This window comes from Mobula birostris, chromosome 9 (assembly GCF_030028105.1).
Source record: "Mobula birostris isolate sMobBir1 chromosome 9, sMobBir1.hap1, whole genome shotgun sequence".
Lineage (NCBI taxonomy): Eukaryota > Metazoa > Chordata > Chondrichthyes > Myliobatiformes > Myliobatidae > Mobula > Mobula birostris.
Window position 1 is genome coordinate 52,818,499 of NC_092378.1, and position 21,730 is coordinate 52,840,228.

Sequence of the window (21,730 nt, forward strand, 5' to 3'; positions counted from 1 at the left end):
ACGTGGAACCCGAGGTCCTTTTATACATCAATACTGTTAAGGGTCCTGCCTTTAACTGTATGCTGACCCCTTACATTTAACCTCTCAAAGTGCACCATCGTACACTTGCGTCGGTTAAACCCTATCTGTCATTTCTCCACCCACTTCTGTAACTGATCCAAATCGAGCAGTGTCCTTTGACAACTTTCTTCATTGACCACAACACAATTAATCCTTGTGTTCTCTGCAAGCTTAATAATCCATTCATCTACATTTTAATCCACATCATTTTTATATATATATATATATATATATATATATATATATATATTCACAAACAATAGAGGTTCCAGCACTGATCCTTTTGCACCATCAGTGGTCACAGATCTCCAGACTGAATAACACCCTTCCACCATTATCCTTTGTCTTTTACAGACAAGCCCATTCTGAATCCATTTTACCAAGTTACCATGCATCTTAACCTTCCGGGTCAGCCTACTGCGAGAGACATGAAATGCCTTACTAAAATCCAAGTTGGCAGCATCTACTTCTCACCTTCGTCAATCACCTCATTACTTGGAAAACTCAAGACCTGTCTACCTCTACACAGCACTGACTATTCCTAATTAGGTTGTGGTTTTTGAAATGTGAGTAAATCCCCTCCAATAGCTCCCTACCACTAATGTGAAACACTGGCCTACGATTTCCTGGATTTATTTTTTCCTATTTCTCTTGAACAAAGGAACATTATTGGTTGCTCTCCAGTCCTCCAAGACCTCACCTGTTGCTAGTGGAGATACAAAAATTTACTTCAAGTTATCTTTCAATAATCTGGGATATAGGCACTGGGGATTTACCCACCGTAATGCTCTTCCAGAGTCCCAGCATCAGCACCTTTATCTCAAAATGTTCTAATATATTAGTATGCTCTCACTATCTTTTAAGTCTTTCTCCTTGGTGAAGACAGATGCGAAGTACTCGTTTAGTTCCTTGACCGTGTCCTCTGACTCCCAAGAGTAAATTCCCTCCTTTACCTTTAAGTGGTCCTACACTCTTCCTAGTTATCATTCTGCTTGCCTAGGACCTTTCATGGTCCTGCTAATCTATTGCTTGTTTTTTCTACTTTTTTATATTCTTCAAGACTCCTATCTAATTTTAACTTTCTAAACCTGACCTGACTTTGTTTTTCTAGAATTCATCTAAAAGCGAAATGTTTCATGTACTGGAAGCCTGATCTAAACATTGAAATTCACAGAAATACTTTGCAGGCCAGGCAGCATCTGTTTATGTTTTAAAAATGAAAACATAAAATGCTGGGAAAACTCAGTAGGTCAGGTAGCACCTAATGAAGGAAATCATTAATGTTTCAGGTCAATGGCCTTTCATCAGAACTGGGAAAAGTTAGGAAAAACTTTAATGTTTGAAGACGAGAGCAGGGATGGATATTTAAAAAAGGGAAGGTCTGTGATATGATGCTGATTTGTAGAAGTTGAAGAGCTTGTAATTTTTCCCAAAAATGCAAGGGTTTCCCTTTAGCTGCTGTGGTTTCACATCCTGAAGACAAGGTAGGTTAATTGGCCACTGGAAATTACCCCGATGCATTTGGGAGGAGAATGGGGGAAGTTGATGGGAATGGATTGCAGGGCAATTATATGACATTTGCAACTGGTAGCATTTTTCTGTGAGCTGCCAGACCTGACGGGGTAAATGATCTTCTACATTATAAGAAAAAAAGGAGCTGAATGAAATCTGAGATGCCAGAAGAAAATAAAGAGAGAAAAAAATATTATGCTGGAAATATGAAGAACAGCTGTTTTGATTTACTATCTGAAATTGTTAAACTGAGTGTTGAGTCTTAAGGCTATGGCACCCTGAGCTTTAATTCTACTATGATCTCTGGCATCTTCCAGCAAAGTGTAAGGAGAGGCAGCTTATCTTCTGACTTGGAAGTTCCTAACCTTTTAAATCTAATGCCCTGGTTCATATTTGTTTTACCGTTATGCTGTTCTGTATTTGATTTTTGTGCTGTTCTCTGTAAGCTGCTTGTTAGGTTTACTGTTGAAGATAAGAGATAGGAGAATTGTGTGCCATCCAATTAGGATGGCTGGATTACGGGGAGGTTTTTCTGGTGAGGGACACTAAGGTTGGGCTTGAGGAGATGAAGAGCGAAGAAGTCATAGGATTAGACCCGGAGCAGGGCCGTGATTCAACAAAGCCCTGGATGAGATCGAACGAGGATCGGCGAAGGGGAAATCATGAGCTCCACCTTGTGCACATTAAACTATTTCATTAAAATAGGCCCTTTTCTTTTTTATGTTCTTTCTTTACTAATCCTTTAGTTAAATTAAGAATTATAAAGCTAAATGTTTTAATTGTATGTGGTGTACTGTCTTATCTCATGGCACTTATTTGTAACAGGTTAATGAATCATGCAGCATCCACACACACGGGGTTTTGGTGTGGGCTCGTGCCTTAATCTCACACATTTGGCGGGGTCGGAGATTGTCGTCCTGAGGCTTAAGTAGTCGATGGAACCAAAGTGTTTTGTTAAAAAAACACTTGCACTGTGTACTATTCTTAGTAGATCTGAGATCATGTAGGTTTGACTGAGCTGAGTGTGGGTTTTCTTCTTGGAAGAACATTTGGGAATTTCAAATTTTCATTTTGAAGTGCTGGGTTAAATTACAAAATGTATTAAATTACTATGACCACACTTAGTTTAAACTAGCTTTATTCTGTGATTACTTATGGTCTCCCTTTCTTTTTGTCCCTGTGTTTTGCAGGTTATGGCCGAGGGGACGGGTCAAACTTCCACAAAGTTCTTGTTTCCCTTCAAGCCTTACTCCATCCAGGAGGAATTCATGGCTGCACTATACAATGTGCTTGAAGAAGGGAAGATTGGAATATTTGAGAGTCCCACTGGGACGGTAAGTTTTTAAACATTAAACAAAAAGGAAAAGCAGCTTGCATTTGTATATGGCTGGGCTCTCAACCTTGGGACATTCTAGGTTGGATGTGGGTAATGAAGTTGCCAGCTTCTACATACAGCAACGTTGTAACCAAACTCACCACAGGAGAATAATTGGAAGTAAGCTTCCACTTACAAGTCCTCCCTGAGTTATGCACATGCCATACGTACAGGCGAGTGGGACACCAGCGCGGTGGATGGGGGTGGGTTTACTGGTTGCCATAAGAATCAGGGCATTTCCATGTTGCTTCTCTTCCCTCCCCCCCACTGAGCCACAATAGCAGTGCAGACTCATTTGCTCACTTAGAGTCAGTGAGGCCGGCCGGCGGCTGTTGTTCCTGTGCCTGCTCGCTCTCCCATCGCAGCTATCTCTGTAGTCCCCTCAAACGCACTGGTTTGTTCATTTCCAACTTACATTATTTTGGGTTGTGAACTGTTCTCGGGAACCCAGCCCTGGTGTAACCCGAGGGCTCCCTGTATAGATGTGGATGCATGATTTATAGTGAGAAAGAGCCAAGATGAAAGGTATGACAGCAGTAAGTACAGTTTCATCAGTGGGCGATACATCAGGATGCTCTTCATTGACTACAGTTCAGCATTCAACACTATCATCCCCTCGAAATTAATCACTAAGCTCCCAAGATCTCGGCCCCCTACCTCCTTGTCTATTTCCTCACTTGCAGATCCCTTTCAATAAAGGTTGGTGATAACATCTCCTCCACAATCACCGTCAGACTAGGTGCACAAGGCTGGGTGCTTAGCTCCCTGCTGTACTTGCTTTATATCTTTGATTGAGTGGCTAAGTACAGTCATAATTAAATTTGTTGATGACACCATTATTATTGACTGAGTCAAAGGTGGGTCAGGAATTCAATCACAACCAGTAAAAAATCTGCAGATGCTGGGAATCCAAGCAACACACACAAAATGTTGAAGCATCGACTGTACTCTTTTCCATAGACGCTCCCTGGCTTGCTGAGTTCCTCCAGCATTTTGTGTGTGCTGCGTGGCTCAGCAGTTGTCGATGTCAGTTTCAGGTATGCAAACACATCATTTGCATGGCTTAGCCAAGATGCTGAAAACAGACACGCTATTCTGAGGTGTCGTGTAAAGAAGTTACAGGGGTGGTGGAGGCCGAGAAGATGTGTTCAAAGCTTCAAAACTGCAACGTCCCCACTGACTTGGGAATCAGTGCTCAGAATATTTTAGTGGTATTGAGGCTTTCAAGATCGTGCATTTGGAGCTTTCAAAAGCACTGTGTAAATGGCAGGGGGAGTGCACTGCCTTCTTTCTGGCACATTCTGGCACATGTGAAAGAGGGTCACATTGTCACCTTGAACTCACAGAATTGGAGTGGAATCAAGCCATCGTCGTTCCTGAAAAACTGCCTTGTAAGAAGACGTACCTCATGATATTTAACTATGTTGAATTTATTCAAACAGAAAAAAATCATTCTGCAGCTTTCACTTTAAATAAAACAATATGATTTTTTTCTGTATACAAGATCAGATGGGTAGAGGAGCAGTAGGTTCTGCCAACAAATCCCAGGGATAATTTTTCTTTTTTGATCTATTTATTTATCATTCCTCTGCTGTACTAAATATGGCTGTCTTTCTTCTCCAGGGGAAGTCACTCAGTCTCATCTGTGGAGCACTCACTTGGCTCAAAGACTTTGAAGAGAAAAAGAAACGGGAAGCAGCCGAGCTTTTGGAAGATCGACTTCCACAGCAGTGGCAGTCTCAAGATCTCCAGAGTTCCTCCAAGAAGTTGGAAGCCAAGTCCTTGGAGGGTGAATTGGACTGGATTACTGAATTTGTGCAGAAGAAGGCTGAACGTGACCTGGTTGATAAACTAAAGGTCCGTTTCAAAAAAAGATTTAGAATTATCTTATTATCCCTTGTATGCTATTGAGAGAGTAATATTTGGATTTTCTAACTTTAGATTCTGTTAATGAAAGGGTTAACAATACAGAGGTTTGATGGCTCTGGGCCTATATTCACTAGAGTTTAGAATAATGGGGGGGTGGAATCTCATTGAAACCTATCGAATATTGAAAGAGTGGACATGGAGTAGATGTTTCCTATAGTGGATGAGTCTAGGACCAGAGGGCACAGCCTTGGAAAACAAGGACATCACCTTAGAGCAGTTAAGAAAGAATTTTTCTTTTTTTTTTTAGCCAGTGGGTGGTGAATCTGTGGGAAGGCTGAGGAGGTCAAGTTATTGGGTGTATTTAAAGCAGAGATTGAGTTCTTGATTAGTAAGGGCATCAATTGTTAAGGGGGGGGGGCAAATGGCTTAATTCTGCTCCTTTGTCTTAGGGTCTTATGGTCCTTACAGACCAACTCTTCTAATAGTGTATCTGCTTGAAGGTTTAATGGTGTGCACAGCAGGTCAGTCAGCATCGGCGATAGGGAATCTGATTTAAAGTTTTAGAACTTCAACCTTCTTTGTAAAATTAGGCTCTAATTGAGATCGTACACGTAAGGAGGGTCAGTAAGAACAAGAGAGGGATTCTGTGGTAGGGTGAAGACCAGAAGTGATTGAATGGTAAAGTGGTACTGGTGCCTTCTGAATGAGGATGGTAAGGGAAGCATGTCTGGAGAAATTTAAGTAGAAGGTAATTTAATCTAAGTGTACCGAGAGGAAGGTGAAATACGAGGCTGGAAATTAGATTATGAGAACATGCAGTCCTCTTATTCAAGATTCAAAAAACTTTATTGTCATTCTAACCGTACATCAGCTTTGCAGGGCAGAATAAGACAGCGTTTCCCAGGAGCAGTGCAATCATAACATAACAAACGCAGCTCTAAATAATAAACATAACAATAAATAGTAAAACACAACAGCCACGTGTCAGTTAAAATCAAGTTATAAGTGTCCAGTGCAAGTTAAAAGTGTCCAAAAGCAGAGTCAGGTAGAGCAGCTATTTAGCAGTCTGACTGCCTGTGGGAGGAAGCTGTTTAGTAGCCTTGTGGTTTTAGTTTTGATGCTCCTGTAACGTTTGCCTGATGGCAGGAGAACAAACAGTTCATGGAGAGGGTGTGAAGGGTCTTTAATGATGTACCGTGTCTTCTGGAGGCATCGACTCTGAAAGAGGTCTTGGACAGAAGGTAGGGAGACCCCAACTTCTCTGCTCCCCTAACCACGCTCTGCAAGGCTTTTTTGTCGACAGCACTGCAGCTGGAGTACCAGGTTGTGATGCAAAAGGTCAGCACACTCTCAACCACGGCTCTGTAGAATGTAGTTAAGATGTTAGTGGGGAGTGATGCTTGCTTAAGCTTCCTCAGAAAGTGCAATCTCTGCTGGGCCCGTTTCACAATCCATTGTCATTTGGTAATGCATGCATTAAGAAATGATACAATATTCCCCTGGGAGTGGATGGTTATCTGATATTATTGAGTCGTGGAGTGGAACATAGAAGAGTACAGCACAGGAACAGGCCATTCGGCCCACAAGTGTGGGAATTAATGTTCAAAGTCAGTGTATTTTCGAAGTACATGTATGGTACCATATACTACCTTGAGATTTATTTTTTGTAGGGATTTACAGGGAAAAAATATAATAGAATTTATGAAAAATGAAACTTAGACAAAGACTAACAATCAATTTGCAAAAGAAGGCAGGCTGTGCAAATAAAAGAACAGTACTGAGGGCATGAGTTTGAAAGAGTCCTTGAAAGTGATTTCTGTAGGTCATAGAATCAGTACAGTTTACTGGTGAATGAAGTTATACACACTAATTCAGGAGCCTGATGGTTAAAGGGTATTAACTGTTCCTGAACCTGGTGGTGTGGGACCTAAGGCTTTTGTACCTCTTGCCCAGTGGAAGAGGGCATGGCCTGTGGGGATGGGGGGAGTGGGGTTATTGATGCCGCTTTCTTGTGGCAGCTCTCCTTATAAATGTGCTCAGTGGTGAGGAGGGCTTTGCCTGTGATAGACTGGGCTACATTCACCACTTTCTGTAGCCTGTTCTATTCCCGGATATTGGTGTTTCCATACCAGGCCATGATGCAACCAGTTAGGGTACTCTGCACTGTGTATCTATAGAAGTTTGTCAAAGTTTTTGGTGACGTGGAATGTACGCAAACTTTAAAAAAAAATTAGAGATGATCTTGTATCTTCTTTGTGATGACACTATGTGCTAGTCCCAGGATAGATCCTTTTTATATTGTTAACACCAAAGAATTTAAAGTTATTGACCCATTCCACCTCTGTTCCCCTAATGAGAACTGCCTCATTGACCTCTGACTTCTTCCTCCTTTAGTCAGTAATCAGCTCTTTGTTTTAACTACTCTTTGGTTTGCTTTTGACTTTCATATAATTGGGAGCTGTGTATAAATTAAATATCAATAAAAGAAAAACACGTCAAAGGCAAATGAAGTGTTTTCTTTTTCCAAGAGAAAGCTCTTTTGCAAGGTTAGAAAGAGCTACAGATTGAGAGCTTCTTTAAAGGACATTGAAATCATGAAGTGACAACATTGTAACAATAGGGCATGGTTGAATAAAGTTCACTGAATCATTGTAGAAACAATAGTCAAGAGAAGGCAGGCAAATGATGGCAGAAGGTTGTTGAGAACGTGCTGAATTCTTCCAGCATTTTCTGGTTTTGCATCAGTGGAGTAACTTGGTGAGAAGAAGCGCAGCGAGTCCGCTCCCTGGGTGGCTGCTGGTTTGGATGTGGTGAAAATCCTGTCTTAGTTAATGATAAATGAAAAGCCCCTGGTTAAAGAGTGGCATTTTCCTACTTTGTGTTCTCATTTCCCTCATTGTAGTGGATAACCGACTGATTGATAAGTTTGGCAGTCCATGTAATCTGACTTAACTGCATCAGCGGTAACAATCTCAAAGTATTTGGGTGTATAAAGAAATCAAATGTCTATGCCCATAGAGTTTCTTACAAACTATGGGAATATTTAGAAACTATATTGTTGTTTCTAGGATGAAGAATTAAGAAGAAAGAAAAGAGAGGAACGATTGGAGCAAATGCGTAACAATGTGCAGCATAAATATGCCTCAAAACGCAAGGTAGGATTCTGTAAACAATAGATGCAGAGGGATTCTGCAAACAAGAACTTAAAGTTGGAATTTTGCTCATAAATTGGATTTGTCTGGTGTACTCCCTTATTCATTGCATCATCCTAATTTTTTCCTGCAGTTATTTTCTATTTTTATTTTTTATTTGGCTAATTATTTGGTAACAGAATCTTCTGGCCTGAAATGAGCCTGTGCCACCCAATTACACCCATGTGACCGATTAATGTAACCCATACATCTTTGGAAAGTGGGTGGAAACCGGAACACCCAGAGGAAACCCATGTAGTCATGGGGAGAACGTATGTTCTTACAGACAGTGGAGGGAAATGAATCTCGTTACTGCGCTGGAAAGTGTAGTAACTGCTACACTATCAGGCCGTTTCTTAGAGTAGTGTCCATTGCCACTTGTCCTTTAAACCCATTTCCACTACTTGTAAGTCTATGTAAGGAAATATTTAAAGAAAGCTTTACACATTGTCGTGTCTGTTAAGCAGTCACTGCATGCGGCATCAAGGTAATGCAGTGCTACAGTGCTGAGGTATGGGTGGAGGACTTGTTTAAAGAAAAGAATGAAATAGTGTCTTAAACACAAGAGATTCTGCAAATGCGGGAAATCCAGAGTAACACACACAAAATACGGGAGGAACTCAGGGAGCATCTACGGTGGGGAGTAACGAGCCAATATCGTGGGCCAAGACCCTTCATTAGGACTGGGAAGGAAGGGGGAAATGCCAAAATAAGAAGTTGGGGGGTGGAGAAGGAGTACAAGCTGTCAAGTGATGGGTGAAACGTGGTGAGGGGGAAGGTGGGTGGGGAGAGGAGGGGATGAAGTGAGAAGCTGGGAGGTGATAGGTGGAATAGGTAAAGGGCTGAAGAAGAAAAAAATCTGATGGGAGAGGAGGGTGGACTATGGGAGGAAAGGAAGGAGGAGGGGCACCAGATGGAGGTGAAGGGCAGGTGAGAAGTTGAAAGAGATAAAGGGGAGACAGAATGGGGAATGGAAAAAGAGAAGGGTGAAGGGGAAGGCATTACTGGAAATTAGAGAAATCAATGTTTATGCCATCAGTTTGGTTATCCAAATAGAAGATGGGCTGTTGCTCCTTCAACCTGAGAGTGGCTTATTCCTTGTGCAAAAGCAGTACAGAGCACAGTGAAGACGCCATTCACAGTTTGATGTTCACTTGGTGCCCGTTGAGTCCAGTTTCCTACGTCCCTCTGAATGCTCATTAAAAGGCTGACAGCCCATTATCTATTCACTGTATCTAATATTTTCTCTGTTCTGTAAAATAATGTCTACCCCTACCTATGATTGCTGGAATACTCATAATCTAACTTGTGTTTGATCCCAGAGGGATGCTGATGACACCGAACGCCTCATTCAGATGAGTAAAGAAGTGATGACTTCTGAACAGGCATCCAACACTGATGCTCTGGACAAAGAGGATGAGGACTTCATTCTGGCAGATTATGAGAGTGATGATGAAAAAAAATCAAAGGATCCAGGGTAGGTGCAAGTCTTAGCATCGTTTCTGTGATCATGAAAAATAAAGCTTGCAGTAAGTAGTTCCTTTTGTGAGCTCTGCAGAGTGAAGTGTTTTGTAGTAAATGAAGTGCTCTGAGGCTTTGTTTCTGTGGTGAAATCTGCGTGCTTGAGTACAAAACAACATCCCACTAATACATTGATGATCACATCCTGAGAGTGTTAACCAGAGTACTCGGTGGGGGGAGGGAAGCTCCACTTGCCTTTGAACGGGAGATCTTTTATATCCATCTCGGAGTGCAGGTGCAATTCAGTTTAACGGCTCCTCAGAAACTTGCTGTTTACAACAGTGCACCAATCTGTCGGAAAGGCCATTATCTGTTTGGAAATCTCCCACATCTCTCGGGGTGGTGGGAGTTAGTTGAACCCACAACCTTTTGTCTTGGAGGAGAGAGTGCTACCAACAAAGCATCAACCAACACAGATCATTATATTGCTCTGGAAATTTTTTGTTCTAGGTCCTTGAGATTGTATTGTTGTATATTTCTTGTCACAATATTTGAGAACTTGAGTGGCCAGTATTTGTTGATGGCGACTTTAAAATATAGCTCAAAATTGCCGACCTGACCTTCTACATTTCTCAGCTTTCCCCAATGGGAAGGACAACTGACTTTAGACATGGTTATTGTAATCCCTGACCAGTTAGTCAATCTCGGCCAGGCTGGCAGAGGAAACTGCAACTGACCCTGATGACAGTAGGCTATAGAAAAGAATAACAAGCCAGTGTTTGTGCTCTTGCTTTCTGTCCAACAGTACCAAGAGCAGTTAACATAGAACATTACAGTTCAGTACAGGCCCGTCAGCCTACCTTTTAACCTACTCTAAGAACAATCTAACCCTTCCCTCCTACTTAGCCCTCTGTTGTCCCCAATGTGTCTGCCTTTCCCACCACTCCTGGCAGAGGATTCCCTACACCCACCACTGTGCAGATTAAAAAAAAACTACCTCTGATGTTCCCCCTATGCTTTCCTACTGTCTTCCAGTCATCTTAAAATTACGTTCCATTTTGTTAGCCATTTCCGCCCTGGGAAACAGTTGCTTAACAAGTGTTGGACATGAGCAAGTTGACCTCTACTTCTGAGAAACAGGTCACAGAGGAAGATCTGAGTGGGTTGCTAGTCTCCCTTGGACCTTACTAAACCAAGTATGGAGTAAATTATATAGACTTTGGACTGTGCTGTCTACTGAAAAATTACGTATAAAGCCTGTGGGACATTGATCTCTGCTGTGTTGCACAGTATGAGAAGATGTTTTTATGATTTACGGGTGGTTTTACCATTTTCCTTTTTTTTTCAGCCTGTCTGACGAGGATGACTTGGAGGAAGAACATGTGACTAAGGTTTGGAGGACAGATATTGCCTACTTCACATATTGTTGCCCAATATACATCACAAAGGGCTTTCATGTTAGACCCAGTGAATATGAGAGCAATATTCAGGGGCATCTTAAAGGAAGAAATCATAGAGGGAGGGTTTATGGAGGAAATCCCAATACTTACAGCACAGCTTCCAGCACTGGTGATTAAATTCACACACTCAAGGCCAAAAACAAAGAGCATCAATTGTGCAGCTTATCAGATTTCGAGATACACCATGGTAACAGACCCTTTCACCCAATGAGCCCATGCAGCCCAAATACACCCTTGTGACTAATTAACCTGCTAACCCATGTGTCTTTGGAAGGTGGGAGGACGCTGGATCAGAAACAGGTTTATTATCACCGGCATGTGTCGTGAAATTTGTAAACTTAGCAGCAGCAGTTCATTGCAATACATAATGTAGAAGAAATAAATAAATAAATGACAGTTAAACGAAGCACGTATGGTCTTGGAGAGAACATACAAACTCCTTATAGACAGTGTTGGGAACTGAATTGGGGTCACTAGAGCTGTAATAGTGTTACCGCTTACTCTTAAAGTTGACCTTTGCTTAAACAGTATCAGTATTATTCAGCAAGAATAGGGTAACAGGTAACTAGGATCTGGTGTGAATGTGGGCATGAAGAGCTTTCATTTTCCTTTTGAACACAGGTCTTTTGACTCCAAGTCTATGTCAGCTCTTAGAGTCAACCCATCAGTGCCATATCACCCTCCGTACATAGCTTGTAGGCAAGCTATGCTCCCTCACATACTATCAACACCAACTCCTCCAACTTTCTTGCCGCTCACCTATGCTAGGAGTAATTCATAGTCATTTAATCTACCAGCATGTTTTAGGATTGGGGAAGAAAGCTGGAGGGAATGAGGGGAAATTTGCATGGCCATGGAGAGAACAGGCAAACTCTACACAGACTTGAACCTATATCTCTCAAGCTCTGAGACAGCAATGATACCTCTTGCCATTGTGCTAGCTGCTTAACAGTTCATGGACGGTAGGAAGAGGGTGGCCAACCAGTCGTGCATAGAAACAGACAAGTCTAGAGGTAACAGACAAGGAGGAAGATTTCCGTAACAGAGTGCTGAGTAACCCACACAACATGCTGGAGGAACTTAGCAGGTCAGGCAATATCTATGGGGAGGGATATTTCGGGCCGATATCATCACATTTCTTTGAGTCCTGATGATGAAGGGTCTTAGCCTGAAATGTAGACTCTTTATTCCTCTCCTTAGATGCAGCCTGATATGTTCAGTAATAACCATTGTTTAATTGGTCTGTACCCCCACCCAGTCCCATCACCATTCTAAGTGAAACATTTTCAGGTATTACTGGGTACTCTGGAAATTTGACTCGTCCCCTGATGTGTGTCACCCTGTACTCGGGTGTGACTATATGCTATGGTGAGGGTGGAAGCAAGGATAACGTCGTTGTTGTTCCCTTTGCAATGCTTCTAAATGCGGCAGGATCAGATTCCAGCAGGCTAAGTTCTGCTGGAATTAGCCATCATTGACTCACTCCTGGGAGAAGAGTGTTTTCTGATAGCATGCAGATTCAAACCAATGTCTAGTAAAAGTATTTGCCTCCTGTCATTCTATTCTCCACTATCCTCAGTCACCCTGTGATCCTCCCAAAACTGATTCTTCTGCGTTTGCCCTGCCCCCTCTGTCCCTACTGCCCCACCACCTCTGTCATTGCAACCTTGACCAGCAGAGACCGCACTTATACTTCCCCACCTCTGATTGCAAACTGACACCAGTCACTATTGCTTCTCCTATAATCACATCAACAATAATAAATATTCCACTTCTCCTTTCTAACTGAGGATACATGTCGAGTCAACCTTTCATGCGAGTGAGAGAAGTGAGAAAATGTTTTAAGTTACAGGAGGTGGGGTGGGTGGTGATGGTATGAAGGTAACCATGAGAATGCTCCTCCTCCTCAGACAGGGTTAATGCCAGGAATATTCTGATGTGAAGCGAGGCAGGCAGTGGGCAACTCCGAGGTTGTCAGAAGTATGAGCACCCACTGAGCTAACCTCATGCTACTTTTCTCTTCCCAGATCTATTACTGCAGTCGCACACATTCCCAACTCACTCAGTTCATACATGAAGTTAAGAAAAGTCCTTTTGGTAAAGAGACTAGGCTTGTGTCGCTTGGGTCTCGACAGGTAAGTGATGTAAGAGGACATATCCATGCTGTTAGATCTAGTATTCCTATGCTGTAGAGCTGGGATTCCTATGGTTTTATTGGTTGGCATCTATGCTTTTAAGACAGGAATTGAACCATGTCACTGCATTCTGGCCAAATGAGATATCCTACCACTATTAAAACACAATGTTCTGCAAATATTCTGCAGGTTTGGCAGAGATAAAGTAATATCATTCTCTGCTGATTGAAAACACAATATTTTATTTGGACAACCTTTGATCAGAACTAATAGTTCAGTGGAAAGATTCACTGTTCTTCTAGCAGTGTCTGTTTTATTTTGGGTTTCCAGCACCTGCAGTATTTATTTTGCTTTTGAAATTCCATCTGCTTCTAGAAAATCGGGTTTTATCGTAATTCATTTGAGACGACTAAAGTAGCAGAGATAAATCACCAGTGTTTTGACTCGGTGCAGGTCATAGCTTCAGTAGCAGCAACAGCAGTATGGTGTCCAGGGACTCCATGACTGAGATAATGGGAAAGAATGGGATTGAAATGGTAATGTGTACCTTGATGACTTGTATATTTAAATGCTGATTGCCATTGTAGCAGGGAAATTAATGAGCTGCGGTATTGATCAAAGTAGAGGTTAGAAGGGAATTGTACTGTATGACTTCTCATACTGTCTCCTTCCAGGAATGGAGGGTGGGGTGAGGTTCTTCAAAATCATCTGTTCCATCTTTCTGTGTTCACATTCTGACTGGGAATTTTCTTTTCCTGGTTGTGAAAGAGCCACATTGGTGAGGATCCAGAAATGGAGAATGTGATGAACCTGTACATAAGATCAGAAAAAAGCTCGGATTTCTCTTTTGATGTGAATCACTGGAGACTGCGTTCTTCCAGCATCTCAACACAAACCCTTGTGACCTACATATTAGATTAGATTAGATTATGAGGACACTCAGTCCTCGTTTATTGTCATTTAGAAATGCATGCATTAAAAAATGATACAATGTTCCTCCAGAAAGATATCACAGAAACACAGGACAAACCAAGACTAAAACTGACAAAACCACATAATTATAACATATAGTTACAACAGTACAAAGCAATACCGTAATTTGATGAAGAGCAGACCATGGACAAGGTAAAAAAAAGTCTCAAGTCCCGATAGCCCCATCATCTCACGCAGACAGTAGAAGGGAGAAACTGTCCCTGCCATGAACCTCCAAGCAACACAACCTTGTTGATGCATTGGAAGCACCCGACTGCAGCCGACTCTGAGTCCATCCGAAAACTTCAAGCCTCCGACACCGAGCACCATCTCTGCCAAGCGCTTCGACCCCGACCCGGCCGCCGAGCAACAAGCAAAGCCGAGGACTCGGGGCCTTCCCCTCCGGAGATTCTGGATCACACAGTAACAGCGGCAGCGAAACAAGCATTTCAGAAGTTTCACCAGATGTTCCCCTGTGCTCTCACGTCTGTCTCCATCAAATCAGGATTGTGCATGGCACCCTACTTGACAAATAACAGATATCATTCACCGGAGTGGCTGCTGCAAGCTGCGTCGCGTCGCCATCTTCTCCGGACTATACGCATGCAAGCAAGGAGGCAGTAAGAAGCCCCCTTCTGGGGTTGGTATCTATCTTTTCATGATGAAGCCCTTAACTTGGGTTGAGTCATTGCCTGTAAGTTCATCAGCATCCTGACTACAAGTGGCCAGATCCTCTCACTTGCTACTAATTCATAAATTGCAACCACGATGACCACTATTTGTGTGCTTTGAGCTCCTGACTATGTTCGGCAGGTGAGCTGCAGTGCACTTCCCTCAATGTGACATTCATCATCTCTGAGTGGAGTAGTGTGGTCGCGAAATCCGCACTTGTCTATCCTTCCTTTCAATGGTGATTTAATGTGGAAGCGTTTTATTGTATTTCTCAGCCTTGTCCTTTTTTGACTGAGGTTGTCCTTTACCATTGCCTATCACTTCTAAACAAGGACACAGCTAAGAATGTCAGTCACAGGGAAAAGTGTGAACTTCAGGGGAAAAAAAAAATGCATAATATCTTTTAAAGAACCAGATCTGGGTTACACTTTCATTTAGTGTAATTGTCGGTTGGCATTTAGGGCTGGTAATTATTGGCCATATTCATCAGATTAGCTTTCTTCACCCACCTACCTATGGGTCTTAGACTGAACTGAGGACTGGGAAAGGTCTCGCACAACTAGAGGTCCTTTGCCATTAATTTGCCCAAAACATCTAATGGACCATTGGGCACCAGTATAAATCCAGGAGGTCCACCTCCCAGTGAGGTGACAGGCAGGAAAGTGACCAGGTTAATGGTTAGCAACCATAGTGCCAATCTGGCTACCTATCAACGAGAAGAATGGTTTTTCGGCCAGAAGATCTCTCTAGCCCAAAGTCCTTAGTTCCCTCCTGCGGTACAAATGGTAGATGACATCACCCATGTTTACAGGAAGCCAGCCCAAAAAAACCAGATAGATCTGTTTTCTAGTAACTTTAACTTAGTCATGACTTTGTTGTATTGTTTGCTGGATATTGATCAATTTGAACACCTGTGCCTCACTTGTTAATAGTATAAGTCAATGAGCAGTAATCAGATATATGAGCTTGCTACTTTTTCTGTTTTCCTTCCATTGCCTTGAAGAACTTGTGTGTAAATGAGGAGGTGAGATCTCTGAAGTCTGTCCAGTTGATCAACGATCGGTGCTTGGAAATGCAGAAGAACAAACGTGGTGAGTATTTGTCGCTGTGTAGAATTTATACTAAGTCCTTCTGCAGCCCTCAGCAACATAAGGTACATCACTTGGTGGCATTACTACCTTAAGCAGAGCCAGGGCTTTCAAGACCTATTCCAGTCCTAGTTAAATCTTCTGCTTGTTCTTCCTCTTTGAGATGCTGTTCTATGATGCCTTAACCTCGTTCATACTGAAGCAAATTATGTCACCTGAATAATTGTATTGAGGACAAAATGACTGAGTTGTTTACTTCCATGAGGTAGACTCTTTTTTGTTTCTTCCAGGTGTTGGACTTTGCAATTGCCTTATCTGTGTTTTCTACAATTGGGAGCTAGGCACTGAGTGATCTGGCATAAGCTACCCTGCCATACTATGGTCTTTTGAACCCATTGATTTTGACAATAACCTGACAGTCAACGCTGGGACTATACATCCTTGTGTGGCTCTGTATATATAGGTTCGGCCAAATAGGTTTCTTACTAATTAAAGAGAAAGGTGAGATACATAACCTGTGAGCGTTGGAGATCTAAAGCAGCAGGTCATGAAAGGCTTTTAGTAGGATGAGGATGAAAAAGCACATACGAGGGGTGATTGATAAGTTTGTGGCCTAAGGTAGAAGAAGTCAATTTTAGAAAACCTAGCACATTTATTTTTCAACATAGTCCCCTCCTACATTTACACACTTAGTCCAGTGGTCATGGAGCATACGGATCCCTTCTTTGTAGAAGTCAGCATCTTGGACCTCCAGAAAGTGGTCCACAGCAGGGGTGGTTGATAAATTCGTGGCCTAAGATAGATGCAAATGAGTTATACAGCTCTTGTTACATGCACATGCAGTTCAACTCTTTGATTATGCAGAAAGTTTGAAGTTAATAACTCATCTCTTTCTATCGCAGGCTGCCCTGCCCTGCAATTTGCTTGTTGCAATATTGTTGCTGAAATTGTTCATTTTTCTCCTGACCAAGTACAATTCTGAAGGAAATCTCTAGGGTTGCAGGGAGTGGGGGGGGGGGGAGGCGGCGGGGGAGGCAGGATACGGCTTCTAAATTGTGAAGTATCTAAATTCCTTTTAGATATTACACCCCTCTACTACTGTGATTGGTAGACTTAAGGTGGCATTGTCTCTATTCAGAGTATTGCATTCAGCCCTAATCTGTTGTCACTTGACATTTACCAGTAGGAGTTAATCCTGGGAATGAAATGGCTAATGTATACAAGCTGTGGGCCTGTGCTGTCTGGAGTTTAGAAGAATGGAGGGGGATCTAACTGAAACCTATTGAATATTGGAAGTCCTAGATAGAGAGGATATTTCTGATAATGGGGCATTCTAGGACCAGAGGGCACAGCCTCAGAAAAGAAGGATGCTCCTTTAAAACAGAGATCAGGAGGTATTTCTATAGCCCGAGAGTGGTGAATCTGTGGAATTCATTGCAACAGGCATCTATGGAGGCCAAGTCATTTGGTATATTTAAAACAGAAGTTGATAGGTTCTTGATTAGAACGTAGAACATAGAATATAGAGAACCTACAGCACAATACAGGCCCTTCGGCCCACAATACTGTGCCGAACACGTACTTACTTTAGAAATTACCTAGGGTTACCCATAGCCCTCTATTTTTCTGAGCTCCATGTACCTTTCCAGGAGTCTCTTAAAAGATCCTATCTGCCTCAACCACCGTTACCAGCAACCCATTAGTAAGGATGTCTAAGCTTATGGGGAGAAGGTAGTCGAATGGGGTTGAGAAGGATAATAAACCAACCATGATTGAATGGTGGAGCAGACTTGATGGGTCAAATGACCTATGTTTCTGCTCCTGTGTCTTATGATCTTAACATTCAGCAACAAGCAAATTGTTGAAGAAAGTCACTGGATGAACAACATCTGTAGGGGGAAAGGAAATGAAGATGTTTTGGGTCAAAACCGTTGTGTCTCCCTAATTAACATGCCTTTCTCTGGAGCACAGAGGCCAATTGCTTGCTGCTGTAACAGGGTGGCTCAGTGTGCTGCAATATTTGAACCATGGCCTCTGTTCGTGGCCTGGCGTTACTGTCAGCAATGCTGTTGTTCATAACAGAAATGGGGAAAATATTTGTAGCTTCCTTTTTTGTGTAGTATTGCAAGATTGAATAGGCTGCGTGATCAATGCTGGCATTGTCAGTAACAGTCACGTTTAGTAAATAATAATAAGGGCTGCAGAGCTTTACTAATCTAGTTGAATGTTGTGGTTAATCCTCTGCATGGAAGCAGGATTCCTGTTTGGCTTTAATGTAGAGAGCGAGCTGATGACCTACAGTGCTTCATCGTCAATAAAATTTTACGGGCGTTGAAACCTAGTGAACATGATTCTCATTTACACAGTGCAATTTTCCATGAAGGACAGAGTTTTAATAAACATCTAATCTGTTGCAAGTGTCTGTATTTTTCCTATCAATTCTTTTCCTCCATGCTGTTTAGAATTTTGATAATGTTTTAGTGCTATGTAGTCTCTAATTAATTTCATATAAAGGTGATTCTTATTAATTTATTGTTCATTATACTAAATGGGAATGAAGGGTTTTATTTTCCTTGGAAACATTGCCTAGAGAACACAGATTAGAGGCAAGAGATGCTATTCCAATAATCTTCCTTTATTAGCTGACAGAAAAGGCAGCGAGGATGAACAGGAGACTCCAAAACGGAAGCGCAAGAGCCGAGTGACTTGCCCATTCTATAGCCATGAGCAGATGCAGATCCTGCGTGATGAGGTGCTGCTGGAGGTGAAGGACATAGAACAGCTGGTGTCCCTGGGAAAGGAGATGAACGCATGCCCATATTATGCCAGCCGCTATGCAATTCCACCAGCACAAGTAAGGAAAGTTTCACCTTGTAAATGGCCTCATCACAGGACAATGTCTTTGTCCAGTATATCTTAGTTGCTTCATCAATGATCTTATCTTCATATTATCCTCAGAGATAAGAATGTTTGCTGATAAAACTAAACATAAAATCATTGCAATTTCACAGATAATGAAGTACAAAGTTCAAAGTAGAATTTATTATCAGAGTACATGCTTGTCACTACATACAACCCTGAGATCCTTGTTCCTGGGGGATTCTTAGCAAATCTGTAGAACAGTCATTGTAAACAGGATCAATGAACAACAAACTGTGTAAATGCAAACATAAATAATGAGGTCATGATGTAACACCATAAAGAGTCCTTAAAGTGAGACAATGAGTTGTAGAAACACCAGAAATAGAATAAGTGTAGTTATCCCATTTTGTTCAAGAGCCTGGTAGTTGAGGTGTAGTAACTGTTGTTGAACCTGGTGGTGTGAGTCCGGAGGCACTTGTACCTTCTACTTGATGGCAGCAAAGAGAGAAGGGCATGGCCTGGGTGGTGAAGATCTGTGATGATGGATGCTGCTTTTTACAGCATCGTTTCATGTACAATGGTTGGGAGGGTTTTACTCATGATGTACTGGGCCAAATCCATTACCTTTTGTAGGATTTTCTGTTCAAAGGCATTGGTGTTCCTGTACCAGGCAGTGATGCTGCCAGACAGTACACTTTCTATGTCTCTGTGCAATATGACCTTGGCATGCGCATGGGTTGATTAATGATAGGTACCAGTTCAGGTCATGCACGTTTAACCATGAACAGTTTTAACCATAAAGAATCTTAACTTCTTGATTTTCAGTAGCATTAGCATCAGCAAATCATTTATATTCTGTAAACCACAAATGATCACAAACATAGCTGAATCACCTACACATGAGCACTGTCCAGAAGAGCATGTTGGTAGGTAGAGGGGAACAGTATTTCACCTTCATATTCCTCAGATCTTTTTCACTGTTTACCAGAGTAGCACACTCAAAATGCTCGAGGAATTCAGCAGTCAGGCAGCATATATGGAAAGGAAGAAAGAGTCGACGTTTCGGACTGAGACCCTTCAGGTCTTGATGAAGAGTCTCAGCACAAAATGTCAACTCTTTATTCTTTTCCATAGATGCTGCCTGACCTGATGAGTTTCTCCAACATTTTGTGTGTATTTCTCTGGATTTCCAATATTTGGAGAACCTCTTGTGTTTGAGTCACTCTTTACCGGGCAGTTAGGGATATGATGAATGAATTGACTTTATTTCTTACATCGTTCACATACATGAGGAGTAAAAATCTTTACGTTACTCCTCCGTCTAAATGGGCAATGTGCAATCATAGTAATTTATAATAAATAGAACAATCAATGTAACATAGAATACACTCGTATCAGCGTGAGTTAATCAGTCTGATGGCCTGGTGGAAGAAGCTGTCCCGGAGCCTGTTGGTCCTGGCTTTTATGCTGCAGTACCTTTTCCCGGATGGTAGCAGCTGGAATAGATTGTGGTTGGGGTGACTTGGGTCCCCAATGATCCTTCGGGCCCTTTTTATACACCTGTTTTTGTAACTGTCCCAAATCATGTTCACAACTACAGATGCGCTGGGCTGTCCGCACCACTTTCTGTAGAGTCCTGCGATTAAGGGAGATTCAGTTCCCGTACAGGCAGTGATGCCGCTAGTCAGGATGCTCTCAATTGTGCCCCTGTAGAAAGTTCTTAGGATTTGGGGGCCCATACCGAACCTCCTCAACCATCTGAGGTGAAAGGGGTGCTGTTGTGCCTTTTTCACCACATAGCTGGTATGTACAGACCACGCGAGGTCCTCAGTTAAATGGATGCTGAGGAACTTAAAGCTGTTTACCCTCTCAATCCCAGATCCATTGATGGCATTAGGGGTTAGCCTTTCTCCATTCCTCCTATAATTCACACAGCTCCTTTGTTTTTGCAACATTGAGGGTGAGGTTGTTTTCTTGACACCACTGTGTCAGAGGGATGACTTCTTCCCTGTAAGACACCTTGTATTGTTTGAGATTAGGCCAATCAATGTAGTTTCATCGGCAAATTTGATTAGCAGATTAGAGCTGTGGGTGGTGACACAGTCATGGGTATACAGGGAGTAAAGGAGGGGACTTAGTACACAGCCCTGAGGGTCTCCTGTATTGACAGTCAGAGGAGTGGAGGTAAGGGAGCCCACTCTTACCATCTGCTGGCAATATGACAGTAAGTCCAGGATCCAGCTGCACAAGGCAGGGTCAAGGCCGAGGTCTCTGAGCTTCTTGCCGGACCTGGATGGAACAACATACAACAGCGACTCTACACTGAGAGAGGGATAGATTAAAAATTTCAGTAAACACATCTGCCATTTGTGCTTTGCACATCCTAAGTACTCGCCTTGGGATGCTGTCCGGTCCTACAGCCTTGCGACTGTCCACTCGTTGGAAATATCTGCATACCTCAGCCTCAGAGATGATAGTATACTCTCCACAATTGAAAGGTGACTGTAACATCTTGAGTTCAGCAGCATCTGGGGAAAAGCAGCATATTTGAATAGCGTGCTGTCCACCACTCTCAATGTGTATTCCTCCACTGCTGGTGAATTTTAGCTGCCATGTAAGCCATGTGCATGGGAGAAGCAAAAATCTGCAGATGGTGTGAGTCTGAAAAGAAAAGAGAAAGTGTTAGGCTACATGTATGGAGAGAGAAAGAGAATTTCCAGTTGATAACCTCTCACCTGCCTGACATTACCACCATTTTCATGTGGAGAACTTAACTAACAGAAAGATCCTTCCAATTTGCATGCCATCCTGATTTGGAAGCAGATCCCCTTTCGTTCATTGTTGTTGAGGTGAAATCCTGAAATTCCTTTTCATCAGCACAGTGGGCAATATTTTTCCACATGGACCAGTGTATTTTAAGAAGAAAGCCTGCCAGCACCTCCTTGTGGGGATGAGATGGGCAATAAATGTTGACCGTATTGAGGACTGTTCACATTCTGTAGAAACAAAATAATTAGTCACAGTCTTGACTTTTGATGGAAAAAATGTAATTGATGAAGGAGTTGGACTTGAT

At 42.3% G+C, this 21,730-nt stretch overlaps 1 protein-coding gene across 2 annotated transcripts in view; it reads left to right on the forward strand.

Moving 5' to 3' along the window:
* The window catches only part of ddx11 (DEAD/H (Asp-Glu-Ala-Asp/His) box helicase 11), an 81,351-nt gene that overhangs the window by 2,195 nt on the left and 57,426 nt on the right, over positions 1-21,730 (forward strand). For both annotated transcript variants that reach the window (XM_072268052.1, XM_072268053.1), the window contains exons 2-9: positions 2,763-2,906; positions 4,571-4,804; positions 7,885-7,971; positions 9,330-9,484; positions 10,817-10,859; positions 12,956-13,063; positions 15,711-15,798; positions 18,438-18,649. In XM_072268052.1, coding sequence (XP_072124153.1) covers positions 2,766-2,906; positions 4,571-4,804; positions 7,885-7,971; positions 9,330-9,484; positions 10,817-10,859; positions 12,956-13,063; positions 15,711-15,798; positions 18,438-18,649 — 1,068 coding nt within the window. In that variant the 5' untranslated portion in view covers positions 2,763-2,765. The remainder of the gene's footprint in view (positions 1-2,762; positions 2,907-4,570; positions 4,805-7,884; positions 7,972-9,329; positions 9,485-10,816; positions 10,860-12,955; positions 13,064-15,710; positions 15,799-18,437; positions 18,650-21,730) is intronic.